General features: G+C 50.0%; 1 protein-coding gene across 3 annotated transcripts in view; it reads left to right on the top strand.

The window, feature by feature from the left end:
- IGDCC4 (immunoglobulin superfamily DCC subclass member 4) overlaps positions 1-17,855 on the top strand; it is a 96,059-nt gene that overhangs the window by 51,177 nt on the left and 27,027 nt on the right. For all 3 annotated transcript variants that reach the window (XM_048317861.1, XM_048317862.1, XM_048317863.1), the window contains 2 exons: positions 14,715-14,849; positions 17,355-17,510. In XM_048317861.1, coding sequence (XP_048173818.1) covers positions 14,715-14,849; positions 17,355-17,510 — 291 coding nt within the window. The remainder of the gene's footprint in view (positions 1-14,714; positions 14,850-17,354; positions 17,511-17,855) is intronic.

Raw genomic sequence — 17,855 nt, 5'->3', positions numbered from 1 at the left:
ATCCACTGTGCCCTGAGCTGGGGTTTCCTATTGCCTGTGCTGCATTCCAGCTCCATGGGCTGCTGCTTCTTCCTCCCACAAGTTCTCTGTGATGTATCTTCAGGCTTCTGAGGATTCAGATGCCTGAAGGCCTGAGGTGTCCAACCTTCTGGCCTGTGGCAGAAGCCAGAAGAGCCCCAGTTCTCAGAGCTCTCTGCAGTGGGGCCGCCTGGCTGCGGCTGCCGGGACAGCTCCTCCTGTTTATTTTGTCTGGCTCTGGCTTGGAGTGGTGCAAATGGAGGCGCTTCCAAGCACTCTGGGGAAGTGAGCAGGAATTCGTCGTGCAGTCTGGCTGGCTCCCGTCCCTTTTGGCGTGATGAGGAGCAGTTCCAAATGCATGTACGCAAACAGAGAGCCAATGTTGACAGCTTTACAAGAGCTGGAGTGGTGGGTAAAGCACACTCCGACTGCTTTGCAGCAGAATTAAACATACCCTGGACATACAAAACTCCATAGCCTGAAGGATCAAGGGTTTGGGGAGTGGGGCAAGAGCCCCCCTAAAAATCCAAGGCAGTTCCTGGAAACCTGCCACTCTTCCTGGGCTTCTGGTTACAGAGAGTTCAGGGTGTCAGCTTGTGGCTGAGCTAGTAGTACATTAAAGGATTTAATTTCTGAGCTGAAATCTGTCAGCTGTATAAAGAAGTTGAGAGGAATGAAAGAGTACTGCCTGATGGCCCCTTTGCCTGTCTGGACTGGGATCCATGTGCTCCCAGGGCTTCCAGACACAGGATGTGGAACTGGGGAAGACATTGGACAGGCTGTTTCTCAAGCCGAATGAGAAGCTGTTCCTAGTGCAGCTTCTCCTGCCACACTCTGTGGAGAGACCCCAGAAGCTGTGGCAGGTGGCGGTCTGAGGAGTGTGTCCAGGTTGTAAATGGACACTCCTCATCCAAACTAATTAATCTCTCTCCATCTTTTTTTAATCAGAGAAATGTATTCAGACTGTTAAATTCTCTGTTTTTCATGTATATGCAAACAGGAGAGGAGCAGGTTTTATGAAGTGTAGGTTGGACATATATTTTAGGATCTGTTTGCTGACTTCTTTGTTGGAGATTTTAGGATTGTAGTTTTGAGATACAAGTGCTGTATGTGGAGGTCTTTTAATAACACTAAGAAAGTGATTGAACTATGTTTTAATCACATGTTCCTTTGTGTGCTGCTTTAAAGATGACAGGATGTGTCACTGCTCTGCTGTAGCACCAACTTAGTGAGGAAGAGAAACTGCCCATTCCAAAACATGGAGATAAATTCTTCCCTGTTCAGCTTTTCAGTTCAATGTTTGCATTGACAAATGCATAATTGCTTACAAAACCTTTGGAAGACATGAGGTAAAAAGACAATACAAAACTGATTTATTGAGCTCATCTGTATTATTGGGCAGAAATAACTTGTTATGCCACTACACTGAGCAATGGAAGCTGAGTTCCTTTTCTGCCTCCCTTCCTGGATGACTCATGTGCTGACACAGACACTCCACAGCTACCTGGGAAGTGAAAGGAAAGGAAAGGAAAGGAACATTTCTGGTGCTGACACAGTGTACTGGGACAACCTCTGCAGTCCCAGTACCAAAGCATTGCTTGTGCTGGGGTTTCTGCTGAGGCACACACCTGAAAGATCCTGCAAGGCTTGGGAACCAAAGGCTGCAGAGGAGGAGTTCTGAGAGAACTAGTTTGGAGAATTGGGTCCATGATCTCGTAACCAAAAGTCATCCCATCCTTCAGTGACCGGAAAACAGAACTTGGATCCAAACTGCTGCAGGCACCAATATAGCACAGGTGGGAGAAAAACCCCAAAAAGTCAATGGTAATTTTCAGAAAGGATATGTGCTTGCATTTGGGGATAAGAGGAGGCAGTTTTTGACTTAGGATACTTGGGAAGGCCTGATTTATGGTGTTAAAAGGGCACCACTCACCTTCTCTAGTCACCTATGAAAAGTGCCTCATGCTAGTCGTTTTTGCTTTCCTCTTTGCAAAGCTGTGCCTTGCCATTTTCAGATGAGAATAGTTAGAAAAGAAGAAATGCCTATTGCTAAACATGCTCAGGTATGAGATCTGACATTGTTTATATTGCCCCCAAAGCAAATATTCCCTAGTGTTTGGATACAACCAGGCAAGAGTCCTGCCTAGAGATTTTACATGCTGGTTATCCTGTCCTGAAGTAGAAATAAATTACAGATAAATTTCCAGGGCAGTGTAAAGGGAGGAGAAAGGCAGGTCTGGAGGATGTTTTTCTCTTCCACAGTTGCTGTCAGCTTTTTCCCTAGTGTCTCGGTTTTGAAAGACAGGTGTCTGCTAAGGAAGGCAGAGGCCCCCCTTGAAGTGGCAGATATAACCCCTTTTCCCTCCAAGTTATTATATTTTGAAATCAAGGGCCTTTAGGCAAAGATGTGGGAAATAGGAATAACAGTTCTTTACTATATATATCTATATGTATATAACCAGTCAAACAAAACAACAACAACTGTGGCAGTAACAGCAATCACAAACCCAGTGCCAGCCTTCTCGGCTGTCAGGCCCTTTCCCCTCGGGTGCAGTTCCGCTCGCAGCCGGCAGGGGCGCTGGCGGCTCCCGGTGAGCAGGGCAGGTGCGATGGTTCCCCCGCGGCTGCAAGGGGCGCTCCGGAGCGAGCTCGGGAAACCCGCGGCACCGGTGCCCTGGGATCTCGGGAAGGATGGAACAAAGGCTTCACAAACCGCTGGGCAGCCGATCCCGGACTCTCAGGAACAGCAGGCTGGAATGGCAGGGACGAACGCAAATCCCGGGTGGCAGACGAGATGTATCCAGATGGGAAAAAACCACGGAGGCCCAGGCAGGCAGGGTGAGCAGGGCTACAGCGTAGCGAAAGCTCGAAGCAGCAGCGGAGCAGGACAGCCACAGCTCGGTCTCCAGCAGGGCAGGGAAAAGCGGCTTTTGGGGTCCCGGCGTTGCTTCCAGCAGGAAGAAAGAACGGCCAAAAAGAAAGCAGCAGCAGCTCCTTTCTCTGCAGCTTCTCTCTCCGGACGCTCAGAGCGAACTGTCCCCACACCCAGGTGTAGACAAAAGAGTAGCCAGGCCCGCCCCACTCCCCTTTTTGTCTTTCTTAAGTACAGCTATTTGTCCCCTAGCAACATGCATATGGGAGAAAATTCCTTTAACAGGAAAACCTAAGACTAAACTAAAACCCCAACATTATCCACCCCGAATTTTTTCCCATACTAACATGTTACATGAAACTTAACTTTTTTTTTTTTTTTTTTTTAACCATATAAATCTATGCATTACCCAAATTATATACAAATATACATGCTGATATTGATACAAGTGCAGAGCCATGGGTAGTTCACCCTAAAACAAGGTCCTCTTGAGGTAAGCATCGGGTCTCTCCATCCTTTTGCATCACCCACCAGGTGCAACCTGGTCCCTGAGCAAAAACAACCCCACGGATGGGTTTGTCTTTGCTCAAGGCAGACTTTACCCAAACAGTTTTTCCAAGCATACCTCTCATGTGCACCACTGGAACCTTATCTCCATCTGTTGTTTGTAGGGGTTCGGATTGGGCAGGGCCTGCTCGGCTGGTGGAACCTCGAGTGTTAACTAACCAGGTGGCTCTTGCTAAATGCATCTCCCAGTTTTTGAAAGTCCCCCCACCCAGTGCCTTCAAGGTGGTTTTAAGCAGTCCATTACACCGCTCAACCTTCCCAGCTGCTGGTGCATGGTAAGGGATGTGGTACACCCACTCAATGCCATGTTCTCTAGCCCAGGTGTTTATAAGGCTGTTCTTGAAATGAGTCCCATTGTCAGACTCGATTCTCTCAGGGGTGCCATGCCTCCAAAGGACTTGCTTTTCCAGGCCCAGGATGGTGTTCCGGGCAGTAGCATGAGGCACAGGGTAGGTCTCCAGCCACCCAGTGGTGGCTTCTACCATTGTGAGCACATAGCGCTTGCCTTGGCGGGTTTGAGGCAGTGTGATGTAATCAATCTGCCAGGCCTCCCCATACTTGTATTTGGACCATCGCCCGCCATACCACAGAGGCTTCACCCGCTTGGCCTGCTTGATCGCAGCGCATGTCTCACAGTCATGGATAACCTGGGAGATACTGTCCATGGTTAGATCCACCCCTCGGTCTCGTGCCCACTTATAGGTGGCATCTCTGCCCTGATGGCCTGAGGCATCATGGGCCCATCGAGCTAGGAACAGTTCTCCTTTATGTTGCCAATCCAAGTCTATCTGGGACACCTCTATTTTCGCAGCCTGATCTACCTGTTTGTTGTTACGATGTTCTTCATTAGCCCGGCTCTTGGGGATGTGAGCATCTACATGACGGACCTTCACGGATAGCTTCTCTACCCGAGTGGCAATGTCTTTCCACTCTTCAGCAGCCCAGATTGGTTTTCCTCTGCGCTGCCAGTTTGCCTTCTTCCACCTTTCCAGCCAACCCCACAGAGCATTGGCTACCATCCATGAATCGGTGTAGAGGTAGAGCTTTGGCCACTTCTCTCTTTCAGCTATGTCCAGAGCTAATTGGACAGCTTTGAGCTCAGCAAATTGGCTCGATCCACCTTCTCCTTCAGTGGCCTGTGCAACTTGTCGTGTGGGGCTCCATACAGCGGCTTTCCATTTCCGGCTAGCGCCTACAATTCGGCAGGAACCATCAGTGAAGAGGGCGTATTGTCTTTCACTCTCTGGTAGCTCCTTATATGGTGGGGCTTCTTCGGCACGTGTCACCTGCTCCTCTTCTTCTTCAGAAGATAACCCAAAAGTCTCACCTTCTGGCCAGTTTGTAATTATTTCCAAGATCCCAGGGCGACTTGGGTTTCCAATTCGGGCGCGCTGCGTGATGAGGGCAATCCATTTGCTCCAAGTAGCGTCGGTGGCGTGATGCGTGGAGGGAACCTTTCCTTTGAACATCCACCCCAGCACCGGTAGTCGGGGTGCCAGGAGGAGTTGTGCCTCAGTGCCAATTACTTCTGAGGCAGCCTGGACTCCTTCATAAGCTGCCAGGATTTCCTTCTCTGTGGGAGTGTAGTTGGCTTCAGATCCTCTGTAGCTTCGGCTCCAGAATCCCAGTGGTCGGCCCCGAGTCTCACCAGGCACCTTCTGCCAGAGGCTCCAGGACAGACCATTGTTCCCGGCTGCAGAGTAGAGCACGTTCTTCACCTCTGGTCCTGTCCTGACTGGGCCAAGGGCTACGGCGTGAGCAATTTCCTGTTTGATCTGGGCGAAGGCTTGCTGCTGTTCAGGGCCCCAGTGGAAATCATTCTTCTTGCGGGTAACCAGGTAGAGAGGACTCACGATCTGGCTGTACTCGGGAATGTGCATCCTCCAGAAACCTATAGCACCTAGGAAAGCTTGTGTTTCCTTCTTGTTGGTCGGCGGAGACATTGCTGTGATCTTATTGATGACCTCAGTGGGAATCTGACGTCGTCCATCTTGCCACTTTACTCCCAGGAACTGGATCTCTCGGGCAGGTCCCTTGACCTTGCTCTTCTTGATGGCAAAACCAGCTTGCAGGAGAATTTGAATTATTCTCTCTCCTTTCTCAAACACTTCGGTTGCAGTGTTCCCCCACACAATGATGTCATCAATGTACTGCAGATGTTCTGGAGCCTCACTCTTTTCTAGTGCAGTCTGGATCAGTCCATGACAGATGGTGGGACTGTGCTTCCACCCCTGGGGCAGTCGGTTCCAGGTGTACTGCACGCCCCTCCAGGTGAAGGCAAACTGAGGCCTGCACTCTGCTGCCAGAGGAATGGAGAAGAATGCATTGGCAATGTCAATAGTGGCGTACCACTTCGCTGCTTTGGACTCCAGCTCGTACTGGAGCTCCAACATGTCTGGCACGGCAGCGCTCAGCGGTGGAGTCACTTCATTCAGGGCACGATAGTCCACAGTCAATCTCCATTCCCCGTCAGACTTGCGCACAGGCCAGATGGGGCTGTTGAAGGGTGAGTGGGTCTTGTTGACCACCCCTTGACTCTCCAGCTCGCGGATCATCTTGTGGATGGGGATCACAGCATCTTGATTTGTCCGATACTGCCGGCGGTGCACTGTCGAGGTGGCAATTGGCACTCGTTGCTCTTCCACTTTCAGGAGCCCAACTGCAGAAGGATTCTCAGATAGTCCAGGCAGGGTGTTCAATTGCCTAATGCCCTCTGCCTCCACAGCAGCAATCCCAAATGCCCACCTGAGTCCTTTTGGGTCTTTGTAGTAGCCATTCCGGAGGAAGTCTATGCCCAGAATACACGGGGCCTCTGGGCCGGTCACAATCGGATGCTTTTGCCACTCCTTCCCAGTCAGGCTCACCTCAGCTTCCAAAAGGGTCAACTGCTGTGATCCCCCGGTCACCCCAGCGATGGATACAGGTTCTGCCCCCACATGTCCCGATGGCATTAAAGTACATTGTGCCCCAGTATCAACCAATGCATCATATTTTTGTGGCTCTGATGTGCCAGGCCATCGGATCCACACCGTCCAGAAAACTCGGTTCTCCCGTGCCTCTTCCTGGCTAGAGGCAGGGCCCCTCTAGCCCTGGTTATCATTCTTTCCCTGGGCGTACATGCTCGAGGTACCTTCAAGGGGATCCGACATATCATCCTCCCTTCTGTAATACCTGGCAGCTCGGTCACGGGAGGCTGAGGCTACCTTCACCTTAGCGGAACCCCCTCAGTTAGTGCCTCCCTCCTTGAGTTCACGCACCCGCGCTGCCAGGGCAGAGGTGGGTTTCCCATCCCACCTTCTCATGTCTTCCCCATGCTCACACAGGAAAAACCACAGCTCAGCTCGTGGGGTGTACCCTCTCTCTCTCGCAGGGGGACGACGGGCTCTGACTTGGGGGCCTGTGACTCGCACTGGTGCCACACTGACCCTCCTCATCTCCTCCTTCATCTCCTCCATCTTCTCCTTCATCTCCTCTTTGAGGTCCTGGACCACAGCAGAGACATGAGCTTTCAGCGGGCCATTGATCATGCTGTCATAATGCCTGAGCCTGTTGGCAACAGAGCCCACTGTTTCTCGGGTATTGTCAGCATCAATCGTTGCAATGAAGGTGGTGTATTGCGATGGCCCTAGCCTTGCCAGGTTCCACATCATCTGTCCTGTGCACCTGACCTTATCAGGGTCATTATCATGCTGTCCATCCTTCCCAAAGAGTACCTCTAATATTGCCACCTCTCTTAGCTGTTGGATCCCTTGCTCGAGTGTCTTCCACTGCATTCTATGATGATACTCCTGCATTCTTTCTTTGTGAATGAACCTTTCTCTCACACTCATTAAGAGCCGCTCCCAGAGAGAGAGAGGCCCTGGCTCCCTCACAAATATCTGGTCCACACCTGGGTCCTGGGTCAACGATCCCAGATACCTTGCCTCACCACTATCCAGTTGCACACTTGTGCCCATAAGGTCCCAAACCCGAAGCAGCCAGGTGGTATAAGGCTCACGCCCCCTTCGCACAATGTCGTTTCGCATAGCACGGAGACTGTCGTGCGACAGGGACTCAGTGATGACTTCTGGCTCTGGCTCTCCTGCTGGTTGTGAGGGCCCTGGTTGCCCATCATCATTAACTGGTCGTACTGATTTGGTCTTATACTTCCTCCTTTGCACAGGGGCGACTGCTGCTGGCTGTGGTTGTCCTTGTGGTTCAGCTGAAGCCTGGACGGTTGTAACATCCGTGGGTTCCACTGCTGCACCATCGGACTCACCCTCTTTGGGGCAGGGAGAGGGTTTTTCACTAGCTGAGGAGGTGTATTCCCTTAGCAATTGGCATATCTCCTGGCGCACCTGGCCCATCTCCTGGCATATCTCCTGGCGCACCTGACCCATCTCCTGGCATATCCCCTGGCGCACCTGACCCATCTCTTGGCACATCTCCTGCATCCCTTTTGCCAGTACCCCCACCCAGTTTGGGTAGTCCATTTCTGAGGTGGACTGTTGGGCAGTATCAGTCTGTGGGGCGGGATCTCTAGTGTCTGGGGCTGTGGCAGGCTCTGGCTCTGGGGTAGGATCTCTAGTGTCTGGGGCCGTGTCAGGCTCTGGGGCAGGATCAGGCTCTGGGGTAGGAACTCTACTCTCTGGGGCCATGTCAGGTTCTGGGGCAGGATCTCTAGTCTCTGGGGCTGGTGTCCGGGTAGATATCCAAGCCAATCTCAACTTATCCTTGAATGCTAAATAGAGTAGGCCTATCAGCAGCAGATGGTTAGTATTCAGAGGGAATTTAAACCCTTCGAAAATTGATGGGGTGGGCCCAAAGAACTGGTTGAGGGGTTGGGAGAAAACTTCCCCTGGTGTCATTTCCTCACAGAAGGTACCATTGTTAACATAACCCCAAAAACATGTGCTCAGTGTGTGATAGCTGTTTATCCATGTGCCCACATTCCGGAGGAAGTTAAAAAACCATGAATTCCTCACCTTCTCGACCCATAATGCAAGCTGGATAACAGCAATGGTAGCCTTAGTCAGAGGACCCATATTCAAGTAAGGAGCTGCAAAGGGGAAGAATATAGCCACGGCTACATGCCACCCGAACCAGGGTAAACTAGACCACATGGTGCTGCCTAACAAGGTTCCAATATCCAGCACACAAAATAAAGTTATCGAGGAACTGTTATTCCTTTTTCACCTCTATCTCTTAATGCCCTCAGGCCCCACGTTGGGCGCCAAGATCTGTCTCGGTTTTGAAAGACAGGTGTCTGCTAAGGAAGGCAGAGGCCCCCCTTGAAGTGGCAGATATAACCCCTTTTCCCTCCAAGTTATTATATTTTGAAATCAAGGGCCTTTAGGCAAAGATGTGGGAAATAGGAATAACAGTTCTTTACTCTATATATATATATATGTATATAACCAGTCAAACAAAACAACAACAACTATGGCAGTAACAGCAATCACAAACCCAGTGCCAGCCTTCTCGGCTGTCAGGCCCTTTCCCCTCGGGTGCAGTTCCGCTCGCAGCCGGCAGGGGCGCTGGCGGCTCCCGGTGAGCAGGGCAGGTGCGATGGTTCCCCCGCGGCTGCAGGGGGCGCTCCGGAGCGAGCTCGGGAAACCCGCGGCTCTGGTGCCCTGGGATCCCGGGAAGGATGGAACAAAGGCTTCACAAACCGCTGGGCAGCCGATCCCGGACTCTCAGGAACAGCAGGCTGGAATGGCAGGGACGAACGCAAATCCCGGGTGGCAGATGAGATGTATCCAGATGGGAAAAAACCACGGAGGCCCAGGCAGGCAGGGTGAGCAGGGCTACAGCGTAGCGAAAGCTCGAAGCAGCAGCGGAGCAGGACAGCCACAGCTCGGTCTCCAGCAGGGCAGGGAAAAGCGGCTTTTGGGGTCCCGGCGTTGCTTCCAGCAGGAAGAAAGAACGGCCAAAAAGAAAGCAGCAGCAGCTCCTTTCTCTGCAGCTTCTCTCTCCGGACGCTCAGAGCGAACTGTCCCCACACCCAGGTGTAGACAAAAGAGTAGCCAGGCCCGCCCCACTCCCCTTTTTGTCTTTCTTAAGTACAGCTATTTGTCCCCTAGCAACATGCATATGGGAGAAAATTCCTTTAACAGGAAAACCTAAGACTAAACTAAAACCCCAACACCTAGTAGTCCAGGAGGTCTGTGAGTTATTCAAGAAAGGGGAGAGAGCTGGGGAGTGGGAGTAGGACATGCTGTGCAAACACAGTGCCCACATTTTTGAAGGTGTGTGCTTTGCAATGGGTAATTTGCTCCTTTATTGTCTGCAGAATAACAGCAGTGACAGCATTGACTTTCTCTAATGAACAGCTGCTCAGTGCTAGGATCTATTCCCAGAGGAGGCTAGCAGGGATGAATAAGGTTTCATGCTCCTCCTCCAGAGAGGGTGAGAAAGTTTGCAGAACAGAAGATTGTTGCTTGATTGTTGGAGATCTCCAAATCATGACCTGCTGAGAGCTGAATGTGTCGCCATGCAAGTCATGCTTAACCTTCCAGCACTTTTGCTGAGGCAGGGTGTTCATGGAATCAGGAGAGAGGTGTTAGTTCCCATCCAAGAAATCATCCTCTTGTCACTGCAAGCGACCATCACAAATTGGCTGAACAAAAAGTGTTTTCCTCCTGTTGCACTGCCTGAATTCTTTGCTGATACTCTACACTAACAAGAGCAGGGAGACGGGAGAGAATCGCTCTTGAATTATGGACGCATTAGAGACAGAGCCAAGTTATGAACTCTTGGAGCTGGAAATCACGGATGGATGTTATAACTCAAGCCATAAGCTGAAATAAACATTTTGAGCTTTGTCCCAAGCAGCTCCCCTTGGTGCCTCCCTTGACATCCCTGCTCAGAGTTCACCTTCGCTGTGAAATGACTCAATTGGATTTGAGGAGATCAGGCAGCCTTGGGAGTGGACTGAGGTGCATCTGGCCACTCACTCACCGGTTTCCTGTTCTCCCCTCTCCATCTCCTTTTGGGTTTACAGCACACATGATCATAACTGCTTTGTTGTATATCCTCTGTGCCTTGCCTGAACCCAGCTCCAGGCACTGAGGGATGCCTGTGAGGGCAGTGGTACCACCAAGTGGAGCACCCAAGTTTGGCTAATCTTTCCTGTCTCATGATAGGAAAGTAGAAAAACACATAAACTGAGAAGTCCTCTGTAGTGAGTAATTTAGAAACAGTAAACTGCAGGCAATATATCGAAATATTTCTGCAGCTGATTGGTAAGTCTGGTCTCTTGGTCTGTGGTAGCACTTTTGTTGTCTCCCAATGCAGGGGTTAATGAACTGTGCAGGAAAGGAGCTGCCTTCTCAAACTCCTTCAATGCCCCAAGAATTTCCTTCAGTTGTCCCTCAGTACTCCCAGTGATCCCAGAGCCATTCCTGGCACCCCATAGGTGTTTTCTCCAGTAAAAGAGGGTAAAATTGATCCATCTGGTTCAGAAGGGCATAAAGTCCACAAAGGCCTCTATGATGGCAAGTTTTGATGTGAATCCATGGGTTGTGCCTTGGGCTGTGCAAAGCTTTTGCCTGGAGCAGCTCTGCTGCTTGGAGAGACAAAACAAAGCTGGCATAGAGGGAGAAATCTCAAAGCCCAAGTTTTAAATAACAGCTCTATGAAAGCTTTTAATGCCTCAGAGCAGCCAGCACAGTGCAGATGCATTCAGTGACCTGTTTTGTTCAGGAAGTGAAAGACGTCTTGGAAACTTCAGCTCTTTTTTTCCTTTGGTTCTGACAATATTGCCTGACAATTTTCACCTGAAATTGTCTTAATGGCAGTGGAGACAAAAACCCTCACATTGGTTTTACTCTTTGATGTGTGCTGGAATCCCCTGTGTGGAAGTTTTCCTGGTTAGCTGAGTACTGTTCTTGGGAACTCCTCAATGGAACACAGTTTGTAGGAGTGAACTTGCGATCCATTGTGTCCAACCAGCCTAGAGAGGTGACAAGGGAAAAATGTGCTCCAAGTGGGCTCAGTTTGAAGAGAAACTTGACTTGTGGACTTGGTCTGAGAGACCCACAGTGGAATACAAAGCTGGAGAGAAATGTGTTTGTGTGAGCAAGAAGTGTAAGGGGCATTCATCCATGCACACACCCAGGAATGCACTGGGAAAGCAAGCAGAGCTGTTTATGTTTGTAATATAATTTTCAGTAATAATCAGTTGTGGGGGCTGGACTATTATGTTTTCCCAAAAGTTTTTCAAGGCTGGAACTACGGTAAAACCCTTCTCGTAGTGACTGACAGCACTACCAGGCAGCTGTCAGGGACCAAGTGACATGGGACAAGTGCCTTCAGGTGAATCTTCTATAACCTGTGAAGTGCCTTTGCCAGTCAGCACCTGGGGCCATGCACCTGATGGAACAGATGAGTGTTTAAGTCAGGTTTGAGGAGCTTTCTCTCTTTCTCTGCCTTAAGCTTGGTAGAGAAATCTGCTTGGAAATCTGGCAGGGAATATATTACCATCTGGCTGGTGTTATTTTTTTACTCTAGATTTATTTTTTCCCCCAGCAGTGCAGAAAAGGACAGCTTTTTGCACGCAGGCATGTCTCAGCCATGTCCTGCCCAGCAGGTATGTGGCAGCTGGTGGTGTTGGGTAAAGAATCTCACTCCCATGATAGGCTGGAAGTCTTACCATGGATATTCCTGCTCCCAGAATGTGGGGTGTCAGCTGCTGCCCTGCTCGTTTTCATCAGAAGCTGCCATGGCCCCGCAGGCGATGACCAGTGGGCAGATTTGGCTTGCTGAGCCCTGTGCAGGGTGAGCTGGACCTGAGCCTGGGCTGTGTGGAGATGTGTGACCTCATCCAGCCTTGCTCAGCACAGAGCAGCTCCTCACCTGGCTCCTTTGTACCACTTTTCCCAGCTTGCTCATCACAACTTACTGGGTTCTCCAGAGTCTTTCCAGCACTGTGGCCTTCCCTGCAACGTCTGCTGTAAAACCCTTTTCCTATGTTTCTGATGCTTTTTCATGTGTTTCCTTCCAGATCCTGGCTGGAAGGCTCCTTGTTCTTTCTCTGACGTTGCCTCATCCCTCTGTGCCATATGGGGTAGAGGTCTCGCACTAACAATGTGCAGAGCAGCCTCACCCATGCAGCTGGGCCTCACTGGAGTCCCTGTGCTCAGTTCTTGTGCAGGACTAATGATTACTTGTGGATTTTAGTGCTTTGTTGAACTGGAGCTGGAGTTAAAAGATAGTTGCTGTCCCAGAGAGCCTTGAGTTTCTCTGATCCTTGAGCTTATGTGCCTGGAAGCTCTCGTGCCAGTTTTTGCATTACGCCCATTTTCTGTCTCAGTAGTTCAGAGTGACCAGGATTTTGATCTGTTTGTCAGTGAATTCTCGGAATCCATATCTGCTGTGTTTACTTCAGTCCATTTGCTGTCCCCCAAGTTGTCCTCCTGCAGCCAGACGTGCTGTCTGTGAGGCTGAAGGTGTCTGTGGATGTGGATGATGGGAGCAGCAGGGGATGTGACAGAGCAAAGCCCTGGCCAGCCCAGGAGACTGGGTTTGCCTGTCCACACCAGCCCCTCTGTGTAGGGTACTCGTTCCACTGGAAGAAGGACAGCTGGCCTGGCTCTTCCCTGCCCCAGGGCAGCTCCTCTTGCTGGTATTTGCCCAGGGCTGGGGTTGGAGGTCAGCATGGTCCAGCCACTGCCCCAGGTCAAGCACTGTGGGTGCTCCTCGGTCTCTGCTTCCATCTGCTGGACAAGCACTGGCTCCTGCTCGCTCCCGGTTTCCCTTGGTGCCTCCTTTTGACTGTGCTCATGTAATACTAGAGATGGAAATCCCTTTCACGCACGTATGGACTGCAAGAACATTTCAGTGTGGAACCAACTCTTTGGCAAGACTGCCCTGCTTAGATTGACTGGCACTGAGCCTGGGGCTGGGCTGAGCACAGCACATTTAGTGCAGCCCTGTGTGGCCTGCTGCCATGCAGGCAGCTCTGCCTGTGAGGCTGAAGCTCCTCTGGTTTATATCCCCAAGGAATTCAGATATGAGTGAGTTGTTTGGATGCCACATGAATGGCCCTTGAGGGTCTCCAGAATTGACCAGAGCAGGTGCTAGAGGACAGCATGTTAAAAAACTGGGCAGGGAGGACATGGTGCTTTCCTTGGACATCTCCCTGAGCATCTGACAGTCAGGGTCCCAGTCAGAGTATCCCAGTCAGGAACATTTTGGGCTGGCAACAGTAATGATATCATATTTAATAGTCCTGGTGAATGTGTCCTTTATGAGCTTGTCTGAATCTCTTGGGTTTTGAACTCTGCAGCATCTTGATACACTGAGTTCAGAAAGGTCCTGCTTTTATTTGTTTGAGACCTGCTGCCAATAACTTTCATTGCAGGCCTAAGTGTTACTGGTACTACGTGACTCCTCTACAGTTACTTCTGTCTTCATGAGGACAACAACAAAAGTGTCCCCCAGAGTTAGAGGTATTTGAGAGAGCTGGAGGAACTGGTGAGGGTCATGAACAGTTTGGTCTGCTCAAGTGCTCCACTTGTTTTCATCTGACAACAGAAATTTGGCTGCTGCAAAGGCATTTCCTTAACCTTCCCTTAACCTCTGCTCAGCAGTGGGCAGACACAGGCAGAAGGATCATTTCAAGCAGAATATCCCCATCCCATTCTCAAGGCATTGTGCAATGCAGCCTGGAGACCTTCCTGTAAACCTTGCTTGATTTAAGTGTTGGCTCTTGGTCTGTGCACGTACAAGCTACACACCATTGTCTCCTCCAGATGTGCTATGACTGATCAGTCTTTGTGCCTTCAGGTGAAGGTCAGGACACAGCCATGACCTCTCTGTGTTGCAGTTTACAGTCCAGCATCTGGCTGTTAGAATTTCTTTAGCCAAGTGACTGGATTTTTTCTGAGCTGCTCCAATGCCTTGGCGAAGGGTGAGTTTTGGTGTTCCTCTGAGGACAGCAGTGTCTTGTTTCATCTAATGAATGAACATCCACGTAGCAACAGTTCATGAACGTGCTGGGTTGAAACTCTGTTTATTTTCCATGTGAAAATCCTGACATTAATTTTTACTAGGGCCAGCATGATTAGAGTAAATCTGCAGGGCAAATTGTTCATTTCCTTAGTAAAAATATTGTAGTTGTGTAAAAGCAAGACCTGTTTTTCTCCCCCAACCAGGCATAAACCATTTCCACACATGAGACTGCCCAGGGAAGCGCAGCTGGGGAGCCAGGGCTCTACATGCTCTTTTTTTCCAGGAACTTGGAAGGACAGACTTCTCTTTTCATTTTTGACATTAGGTTCCCAGCCAGCAGGAGGAGATGTCACCATTGTCGCCGCTCCAGAGAACACCACGGTGGTGGCCGGGGAGAGCGTGGTGATGGAGTGTATGGCAGCTGCTGATCCCACCCCGTTTGTCTCCTGGATACGACAAGGTGAGTATGAGGGGCAGGACTAAATTTTCGTTGTCCATAGGAACCTGTGGATACTACATTCTAAAAATCTATTAGAAGTGGAGAAATCTGGGGCAGGAAGGGTGCTTGTAACATCAATACCTAATGACACAGGTGGTGTCACAGTGTGGGATGTCCGTGCTAAAGTGGAATTATTAATTAAATCTTGAAGGTTACAAAGCACGCATTTCAATTTATAGTTGTTTGACCTGTGCCTGGATGCCTTTTGATCTAAATTAGTCTTTCTTGTGTGAACTGGAGCAGTAAAGGTAATGAGATGGGGTCAGGTGCCACTCCTCCCCGCACTCCAAGGTTACTGGGGATTCTGTGGAATCTGCCATTGCACTGGAGAAGTAGCTTGTATTATCTTGCAGGATTATAAAACTTGATAAGATCTGTTAATCCTGTTACTGGGAGGTTTTTGTTCAATGGAAGGATCAAGGAGCTGCTTAGGTCTTGTCAGAGGTGTATGAATGAGCCAGGCTGTCAGATGTTACCCAGGGCTGATAGCCAAAGTCACGAGTTGGATGCCACTGTCACTTCACTGAGAGTCACATCCATCAGGTGTGTTTCAGAGGCACTGACTGAAGACATTCTCGGTTCAGAGGTTGATTCTCCCCCAGAAAAGGCTCTCAGCCATTTTCATAAATCCGGGTCACAATTTAAGACTTCTCTCCCCTGTAACCATTTATTGGGGATGGTTTTCAGCCCAGATTTGTCCACAGGTGGTGATTTTAGCATATAAAAATACTTCCTCTTCCCCACAAAAAAGGAGCAAAAAAACCTTGGAGGATAACACTTTGGAAATCAAATGAGCAAGGATTAAATGTTATGGCAGAAATGTTTCTAGTTTATTCCATGCACTTCACAATTACAAATGCTCAGCATTCCCGTGCTAGATCACTTACTGCTTTACTGAAAGCTGCTGATGCCCATGGTAAAGTAGATATTATTAGAGCTAATTATCATTATGAAAGTTTTTTGTAAGGAAGGAAGACTAAGGGTGGAGGGGGGAAGGACTGGTGAACTAGTTCTTTCCATGCTTTATTTTGAAGTGTTTGCTTGGTCCCAATCTCCTTCCTTGTACAGACTCCTTAATTTAAAAGGATGGACTAACAGTGCAAATCATTCTGAGTTACACAAGTTTCTTTCCAAGCCTTCATTAAGGAGCAGGCTGGGTTACTGGACCATCAGTCGTGTGGGGAACACCAAGGATGTACCTCCAGGTTGCCAGTTTGGCTCTTGCCAGTCTTGGTGATGTCAGCTAATTGCTACCATCTGGAGTCAGTTTTCCAACCAACTGCTCCAGTGCAAACGGGGTGTGCAAATTGTCTGCTCTGAGTGTGCAGCCACTGAACAGCGAGACCATCTGAAGACCCCCAAAATGCAGGGAGGGGGCAGAGGATCTGCTCTGAGCCACATTCCCTGCTGGTAGTGCTAAGACAGTGCAGGTGCTTGCAGTGGAGGTGGGGATTTTGTCCTGTGTGAGATCCAGGCTCAGCTGAAGCTGGAGAGGTTAAGGCAGGCAGTGCTGAAGTGGTGCTTCTGCAGGTGGAGAGGGACAAGGTCTGGTAGTGCACAGGTACTGCACAAATTGGCTGGTTTTCCCCATCTGCAAATTTGTGCCAGACCTCCCTTCCAAGGCTTTCCTCAGCTTGTCCCCAGCTCTTGACTCTGTCTCCCACACTCGTTCAGAGGTACCAGTGCCATACCCCCGAGTTTCTCACCTCAGAGTGATGCTGAGAATATGCAGTGCCCAGCACCAGCCTCTGCTCTGTCTGTGATGCTGAGGAGTCCAGGGCTACTTGAAGTTGTTAGAAGGACATCTTGGCTTCTGGCCAGTAATATGGAGCTGCCCTCTCCTCCTTCCCTACTCAGCAGTGCTGAGCACTCAGCCTGGAGAGTAGGGAGAAGGCAGCTCATGGCCCATGTCTCTGACATAAACACCAGCGTCCCAGGGAGAACCAGGTGTCTTTCTGACACTTCACAACCAAGCTGTGAACAAGGAGTGAATCAGGAAGCTCAGTAAATCTGGGTTCACGTCCAGGACACAGAGGAGGAGGAACCCCTGAGTTGTCAGTGATTCAGCAGTCTTGCTGACATTGCATGAATGAGTGGGGGGTGGAGGTCTGTGTGTTTGTGATTGGGGTCAGCAGGCCAATCCAGCAGCTTTTCCAAACCGTGTGTTAGCACAGCTTTCCCGTGAATGTGCTATTCCTGGGGCTCTCATTGCAGGCACACCCTAGGCATCAGAGACTGTTCTGATCCAAACCAGAACTTTTTGGATTACAGGCTAAACTAAGCCTTGAGCCAATGATGGCTTGAGCTGGCTGTCAAGCACTGAGGATTGTCCCTGCAGGAATCCTCCTCTGGGCTGGTATTTGGGGTTCTCTCCACTCCCCAGCTGTGAGTCTGGTGTTGTTTACAAGGCCTCATAAAGGGCAGCCTGGGGCTCCCTCCCACACTGGTGCATGTTTCTTCCTGCAGATGGAAAGTCCATTTCCACAGATGTGATTGTGCTGGGCCGGACAAATCTCCTCATTCCTTCCAGCCAGCCCCATCACTCCGGGGTGTACGTCTGCCGAGCCAACAAACCCCAAACCAGGCAGTTTGTTACCGCCGCAGCTGAGCTCCGTGTCCTCGGTGAGTAGAGAACAGGCAAATTCTCAGGTAGAAATGCTGACTAGGTTGCTGTGGATTGGATGGTCCAACATCCGGCAGATCCCCAAGGGTTGTGGCCTTTGTGGCCTGTGCTGGTTAAGATGGGAGCCAGGTTAGAGCCAAGAGGGCCGGGTTGGGATAGCTCTCAGTGGGAGTGTCACCTCTTGAAGTTGGAGTTTAGTTCCTGGTATTTACTGAACCATTTTATGCCTTATTCTTGTTCTCCAGGGTTCCCCCTTGGAAATCTCTATCAGCAATTAACTTTCAGTATTGTGGAATCCAGCAGGGAGAACAGCCTAGGATCAGGGAACGCATCACATGATTGAT

The sequence above is a fragment of the Corvus hawaiiensis genome, chromosome 13, assembly GCF_020740725.1.
Source record: "Corvus hawaiiensis isolate bCorHaw1 chromosome 13, bCorHaw1.pri.cur, whole genome shotgun sequence".
In the NCBI taxonomy this organism is placed as follows: Eukaryota; Metazoa; Chordata; class Aves; order Passeriformes; family Corvidae; genus Corvus; species Corvus hawaiiensis.
Note: the sequence above shows the minus strand (reverse complement) of the source record. Positions and strands in the feature narration are given on the sequence as shown.